Here is a 7,848-nt window from a genome sequence, read left to right on the forward strand (position 1 = left end):
AAGCTATTGCACAGGGCTTTTTCTAAATGTTCCAGGATTAATCCCATATTATGGATGTGGGGACTGAGAGTGCCTAAGAGTAAAATTGCATCTTATTCTGGCAAAGTCAGATCACATATATGCTTAGCAGAATGAGTCAGTTATTTTAGAAATCTGTTATTTTAGAAATCTTAATTCGTCCCTTTTATATATGCTAATCCCTCATCTTGGTTCAAAGGTTTATGTGTTTGTGAAAATGGCGTATAGTTAAAACATCCCCGGCACTCCCAGAGCTGGCGCACCAAGCAGACCTTGCCCAGCAAGCAAGGTCAAGAACTTAACAGTTCTTTTAGCACCAGGTGTACTTTTTAGCTCTTGGGTTTGTTTGCGGGCAAGGCCCTCTCAGCACACTGGCCCTGGAAGTCTGGGGATGCTCACATTAACTTGTGAGAGCATCCCAGAGCCTTCGCAGTCAGTGTGCTGAGTGGGCCTTGCCCAGCAAGCAAGGTGGAGCACTTAAAAACCATTTTCACACCAGGTAGCCCCTAGTGGACCTGGTGTGAAACGAGCTTTTCGGCTCTCCGCCTTGCTTGGGACTTGTGCAGTTTCAGCCAGCTCACCTTCAGCTACTTATGGTTGAAATCAGGCAAGTCGGATGCATGTAAGATGAGGGATTACTGTATCAAGGAACATTTAAGGAATAACTAACCCAGCTCGAAGACCTGCTCTAAATAATAAATCACCTGTGTGCCACAGGGTGCAGCAAACACCAGGTTATTTTACAGTTCCTACTTTTATTGACTTAACCTATATTTTTTGTGTATTCATAACATACAACAACCAAAGTTGAGGCAAAAATAAGTTGTTGAGAATATGAGAGAAAAATATTAAAAACAGGATAACCTATGTTGGTTTCTTTTCCTGTAGACACATTACGTATTAGCTGAAGGTCAATCTGACTTGGATGTAAAGCCAAACCTCTCACTTTCCAGTAGCATAGAAGTGGGTCTGTCTCAGCCATCAACACATTCTGACTCCTTGGAATCACAAACGGCGAATCAGCAGCAAACGACGCAATACATCATAACCACTACAACCAATGGCAATGGAAGCAGTGATGTGCACACGGAAAAGCCGTGAATTCTCCTTTGTGGCAGAGAAAGGAGGAGATCCAGCGGAATCTGCTGCCTTTTTAGATTCATAATCCTGAATATTTGAGGCACTAAGAGATGTTTTAACAAGTTTGTTTGTATAACTTGAAGTTCCTCGTCTCATGGTGAATTCGCAGAATTTCAGGTTTAAATGATACCTAAAGCTGCTCACAGCCCTGTTAGGATGCCAGCAATTCCCGGAGCTCTAGAACAAAGAATGGTGTAAAACAAAATGGAAACTAAGATTCTTCTGGACCCCCCTTTTTTTAATTTATTCCAGGGGAACCCTTATTTTTCATTTGTTGAAGCCTTCACAACAATGAAAGGTTTGCTGAACACGTAACTGCTGGCAGAATATGTCTCATGTATGAAACCATACCTGCAGTTTTAAAAAGCAGTCTGTCTCAGTAGCTAATTACATTTCTTTTGGCTTAATTTCTTAAGTAGCCATGGACGAAAGGAATATACCAGCATAGGAAAGGGGGGGGGGAGAGAAATAAATAGGAAAATTGCCTGAAAGTAAAGGAGCAATTACTGACCATTGTTTCCCACAGTGTTTGGGACAGTTGGGACAGTGAAACTGTGAAGCTGTGCAGAAGCAGTTAAGTTATTTTTCTTTTCTTTTTTTAAAATTTTATTTTTGGAACCTTGTGAACTGTTTACATGCCGTCTGCACTGTCCTGGTACTCAGTTCTGGAGAGTATGAAGGAAGCTATCTTGGAGCCCTCCCAAGTCTCAAACCTATTCAAATCACAGGAGCATTTAAGGTAACACCGAGTTTCAACCTTCACCTTGTTGACTGTGTTCCTTCTGTACAAGGGGGAAGATTCCTTTCCCCTAGTAAACAAGAATAAAAAGGCTCAGTTATGTTTTAATGTGTCCAGCAGCTTTCATTGTATACGTTACTAACTTGTATCAGGGCTGGGGTTTGAAACCTAAGTGCATTTTATTAAAAGAACTGCTTTGAACTTTGTTCCTTTTATACAGTTGCTGTTGGAGGGACCCCTTTACTTCACAGTATTGGATGATAAATCCCCAACCTTCAGTTCAGCGTAGCTGGAGATCTTGTATTTCTGCTGCCTGAAATATTTCATTCATTCCTCTCCCACCCTTGCTAGGCGCTGTATAAAAATTGCAAATAACTGGGCCGTTTCATAAAATGACCAGCCTTGCACTCAGGAAAATGGACACGAAGACAGCAAACCGCTATTTCAGGGCAGCAACAAAAGACATTAAAAACAACAACTGCCTGACTGAATACGTCTGGGGCATCCAATGGGAACATCCCTCATGAAAGGCATATTATTGAGATTCATGGGGTTGTGCAAGAGAGCTGTTCTGATCTTGTGGGTCCCCCTCCACTTTCATTTCACTGCTGCTTGTGCTACAAGAGGCATTCCAGGTGAGACAAGGATAAAGTTTGGGACCAGATAAAGGAGAAGCTGTTTCTTTATGGCACTATATTTGTGTGCTGGCCCCATTCAGGAGTCTGTCTGCTTTTGAGACCAATTGGGAGCCATAATTTCAACAGCAATATTAGGGCAAACAGAAGCTACAGATTTCTTTTTACTACTGTTGGGTGATATATACTACCCTGGAGTGCCGCTGTGTAATACACTGCTTTTATTCCAGGCCTCTTCAACCCTCTGGTGCTGTGATGAATTGTATATGGAGCACCTTCATCCTTTCGTTTTGAAGTGTTAAGTCATTTAAATAGGAACAGAAGTTGTTTGGGCTATCTCAGCCATCACAAAATCAGCCTGGCACCTCAGTCATAAACCTATTACTTGGAAGAAAATCCAATTAATTCCAGTGAAATGGACATACTGTACATATAATGCAGACAGGAGCAGGGAAGAAGGGAGATGCCTTCCTCAATAAATGGCAAATGCTCCACAGCCTGATTCCGTGATAATACAATATTGTCTTTAAAAAATCCACATGGCTACCTTTATTAGTTCGAGGTAAGCCACCCTGGAAAGATGGATGTACAGCAATCACCACATCGGTCAAGTAGGTGCTCTGTGATTTAGCAAAGCAGAATGTGTTCACTAGACCTCACAAACATACAAAATTATAAATCCTAAAAAGAAAGGGAACGCAAGGCTCTTCAAAGATGTTGCTAAAAGCAGAACAATGTTACATTACTGCAGGGCAGAAGCTTCTTGTTCTTTGTCTTCTCACCTACCCCACTAGGCCACCAAGTAAGAAGGATGGTGGTGACCAATGTAACAGATATGTTATGATATGAACAGATATGTGAATCGGATGTGCAAGGGGCAAACAGAGGGAGAGGTGGAAGATCCATTACACGAGTGGAAATTCTTGTACAAACAGGGACCAACTTTGTTAGATACAACCCAAAGTCCTTTTCTTTTTTTTAAAACTGCTAAAATCACATCATTTAATGAAAGAAGAAGCTAGCACAAGTTACTACAATGTGCTGGTCTAGTCTTGTTTAGTAGTGTTATGTTCATTGTACACTCAGTGACTGATGTAGCATGCTAATATTATTGCACTACCTTCCCAGGTATAAAAAGAAATCCCCGCCCCTTTACATATAAACTATATTGATTCGTTGCTAGTGTTACTTTGCAGGGCTAGCATAACCCACACTCTCACCAGTCATGCCTGCTGCAATATGGTTGTAATAACGAACTTTATCTGCCCTGGGTTAACAGTGTGATTTTTTAAACCTTCACCTCTTTTTGATATACCTGGGAATCTGGGGGTTATAGTTTGGGGATGCCCCATGCACTGCAGACATCGGTGCTCACTCTTCATGAGACTGCAGTGCTGCACTTGATTTCTTGGAAGTAAGCCCCAGCTGAACTCAGTAGGACTTACTTCTAAGTAAACAGAGGATCCGTCCGCACGGTCTTTTCGCTTATTTTGTTCATGCATACATTCCCTCATGACAGGAATTAGAACAGCTACCATTTTATGCATGGGAAATGTGTTAAAGCAGTCTAGTAGTTTCAGAGCTGTGTTTGAACCTGTGTATTTCAGAGTAGAATTCAATAGGAGGATTCCTGTGCCTTTATTGGCACAGCTGCATAAATCGGCAGAATCAGCAGGCAAAACATGTTTCAGTATAAACATTCAGCGATGTAACAAGCCTTAACTGCTGCTTTTCTCGGTGCTCTGCAGTTGTCAAAAAGAACACGAAGAGTGCCAGAAAAGAAAAATCAGCCTTGGCTCCTGTTCATTTGTATGCATTGTAATTTGCAGATAGGGCTATACAAATAATAAATTGTGTGTTGGGGAGGAAACAGTCAGGAGCCCCTCCACCATTTTACTTGATGCAAAAATATATAGAGTTGTTTGTTCCACTCAGAGTTGATCTACTGAAGTTACAACACAGAGTACTAACCACTATACAATCACGGCCCTCCACCTCAGTTCGAATCCGAGTCATGGCAAAAGTTTTCTAGGGACGCAGGTGGCGCTGTGGTCTAAACCACTGAGCCACTTGGGCTCACCGATCGGAAGGTCCTTGGTTCAAATCCTCGCGATGCGGTGAGCTCCCGTTGCTCTGTCCCAGCTCCTGCCAACCTAGCAGTTCAAAAGCACACCAGTGCAAGTAGATAAGTAGGTACCGCTGCAGCGGGAAGGTAAGTGGCGTTTCCGTGTGCTCTGGTTTCCGTCACAGTGTTCCGTTGCTCCAGAAACGGTTTAGTCATGCTGGCTACATGACCCGGAAAGCTGTCTGCGGACAAACACCAGCTCCCTCAGCCTGAAAGCGAGATGAGTGCCGCAACCCCATAGTCGCCTTTGACTGGACTTAACCATTCAGGGGTCCTTTACCTTTTTTTTTAAAACTGAAGTTAATGGGCTTAGTTAGTTTCATTAATTTCAATGGGTCTACTCTGTGTAGGGCTAACATTGGCCACAGCTCACGAGCTCCTCCTGTACCTTTGTGACAGGCAGAAATTCAGCAAGGCAAGCTTTGCCCACTGGATCTCCATACTGGAGAAACCTACATCTTTTCTTCATAAACCTCCAAGAAATGTTATCAAAGGCCTTCTCCGCATCAACAAAAATTAACACTGATTTTGTATTAATGTTGGTTTGCAAAAGTTCCAAAATATCAATAATATTCCTAGTATTATCAGACAAATGTCTTCCTGGGAGAAAGCCTGCCTGGTCCTTGTGAATTACTTCATTTAATACTTTTTTAAATCTACTTGCCAAAATATCTGCAAAAAATTTGTAATCCACATTTAGGAGTGAGATGGGACGGTAGTTCTTAAGTTGAGTCTTTTCAGTTTCCACTTTAGGGATCAATGTGATGAAGGCTTCTTTCCACGATTCCGGTGCCTTCTTCCCCTCCAAAATCTGATTGCATACCTCCATTAATGGTTGTATCAAATAATCTTTCAATATCTTATAATACTTGGAGGTAAGCCCATCCGGACCTGGAGATTTGCCTAGTTGCATATTCTGGATGGCACTCTCTATTTCTTGTTGTGTTATTTTATGATTCAGGATTGTTCTCTTTTCCTGGGCAAATTTTGGTAAACCATTTGTTTTCAAAAATTGGTCTATCTCCTTCTCCTCTTGTGGCCCTTGAGTATAGAGCTTTTTGAAATATCTCTGGAAACACTTCCTACATCTTTTGAATTTCTGCCTCTTTTGCAAAACGAAAAGGCTTCATTCCACTGCTACATTCTGGCCTAGAAACATAAAAAACTTCTTCCAAGAGCAGATAAGGATAAGCTAGGCATCAAATAAAATACATCCTAGTACAACAGGAAGGTACTGTATTCAATCTCATCCCATGACACATTTGATGTTCATTCAAAAGTAATCCCCACTGAACTCTATGGGACTTAATTTTATTACATTCATATCCAACCTTTCCTTCAGGTCCTAGTCCAGCACTCTAACCACTATACCACATACTCTAACAACACAATGCTGCTTACAAGGCTAGAATACACATAAAAATAAAACTACAACTTCTGTTCCCTCATCCCACCCCCCAGAAAGCAAAACATACCAAATGCAGATTTGACTAAATGTATCTTCAGAGTTACACCTGTTTGGAACCTCCATTTTCAGAACCATTCTACTGCTGAATAACAGCTACCCAGATGGAGAAAAAAGCCTTACTTCTAAATATGTGCGCATCTTGGGTTGAGGCTGCCGTTGTATGCCCTTACCCAGAAGAAAGCTCCATCAAGCTCCAAAGAGCCTTGTAACATGTTAACAAATCATTACATAGCACAGCCATCAGCCTTTAGACTGGAGCCCGACTTCAAGGTGCTACAAGCTGCTTTTGCTGTTAAGACCAGCAGCACTTGACTAAACCCCTCTGCAAAGTGTTCATCAGACTTCCCATCATAGGATTGGCTGGCCAGCTCCATGAGGCCTCCTTTCCTTCAACTGTCACCTGGCAGCAGCCATCCCACCAGCCTACCACAGTGGGGGAGATGGGAAGCAAGGCTCATTCCAACAGGCACCTCCTGCCTCTGAACTATGCAAGCTAGTCATTTTTAGAACTGTTGAAGAACTAGCATCTGAGTTTGATTCCACCCCCCAGGACCATTTTGTTCTAATTGATGTCAGCCACTCTGGGAGCCTTTTAGGCTGAAGAGCAGTGTAAAAGGTAAAGGTACCCCTGCCCGTACGGGCCAGTCTTGACAGACTCTGGGGTTGTGCGCCCATCTCACTTAAGAGGCCAGGGGCCAGCGCTGTCCGGAGACACTTCCGGGTCACGTGGCCAGCGTGACAAAGCTGCATCTGGCGAGCCAGAGCTGCACACGGAAACGCCGTTTACCTTCCCGCTGGTAAAGGTAAAGGTAAAGGTACCCCTGCCCGTACGGGCCAGTCTTGACAGACTCTGGGGTTGTGCGCCCATCTCACTTAAGAGGCCAGGGGCCAGCGCTGTCCGGAGACACTTCCGGGTCACGTGGCCAGCGTGACAAAGCTGCATCTGGCGAGCCAGAGCCGCACACGGAAACGCCGTTTACCTTCCCGCTGGTAAGCGGTCCCTATTTATCTACTTGCACCCGGAGGTGCTTTCGAACTGCTAGGTTGGCAGGCGCTGGGACCGAGCAGCGGGAGCACACCCCGCCGCAGGGATTCGAACCGCCGACCTTTCAATCGGCAAGTCCTAGGCGCTGAGGCTTTAACCTGCGTCCCTTGAAGAGCAGTGTGCTCCCCCCCCCAAAAAAAAATGTTTAGGGGTACTCTCATTTTGACTCAAGAAAATCACCATTTTATAGTTCAAATCAGGAAAAATATAGTAAATGAACAAAAGTATAAAGATTCACAAAATGTTTAGGGATATGCATACCCCTGTGTACCTCAGAAAAAAAGCACTGTGTGTTCATAAGCGTATAAAATTTTACAATCATAAAATTGACTGTAAAAACAGAAACCTCAAAGCGGTTTACAACAAAATAATAAACTTATCAGTTAAAACACTAAAAACAACTGTTTAAAACAAAAATTAAAATCATAAATGCACTAAGAATTCGACATGCTCTAAAAGAAATGCTCGAAATAAAATAGCCGAATAGATCATATATGCTGCAACCTGACACGCTGACCCAGAAATAGCCCCCTGCTGCCAATCAATCAGTGGGCTCTCAATCATTCCAGCCGCTGGAGACACAAACAGGGGACACGAGGCGCACCGTACCGCCGCCGCGCATGCGAAGACGACGACGACGAGTGCGGCTGCGCGCTTTCGCCCGTCTGGAGGAGGAGG

At 43.4% G+C, this 7,848-nt stretch overlaps 1 protein-coding gene and 2 long non-coding RNA genes across 7 annotated transcripts in view; 1 reads left to right on the forward strand and 2 right to left on the reverse strand.

The window, feature by feature from the left end:
* The window catches only part of PRDM10 (PR/SET domain 10), a 76,849-nt gene extending 74,844 nt beyond the window's left edge, over window positions 1-2,005 (forward strand). For all 5 annotated transcript variants that reach the window (XM_079954493.1, XM_079954491.1, XM_079954492.1 and 2 more), the window contains one exon: window positions 907-2,005. In XM_079954493.1, the coding sequence (XP_079810619.1) occupies window positions 907-1,119 (213 nt within the window). In that variant the 3' untranslated portion in view covers window positions 1,120-2,005. The remainder of the gene's footprint in view (window positions 1-906) is intronic.
* LOC307203680 overlaps window positions 1-7,848 on the reverse strand; it is a 398,536-nt gene that overhangs the window by 83,258 nt on the left and 307,430 nt on the right. The gene's annotated exons all lie outside the window — the stretch shown is intronic.
* LOC307203668 lies at window positions 1,228-7,804 on the reverse strand. Its single transcript, XR_013833315.1, has 3 exons — window positions 7,675-7,804; window positions 2,724-2,910; window positions 1,228-1,967 (listed from the first exon to the last, which is right to left on the reverse strand). It is a non-coding gene; the product is annotated as an uncharacterized lncRNA (long non-coding RNA).

The sequence above is a fragment of the Podarcis cretensis genome (assembly GCF_951804945.1).
Source record: "Podarcis cretensis genome assembly, chromosome: 15".
Lineage (NCBI taxonomy): Eukaryota > Metazoa > Chordata > Lepidosauria > Squamata > Lacertidae > Podarcis > Podarcis cretensis.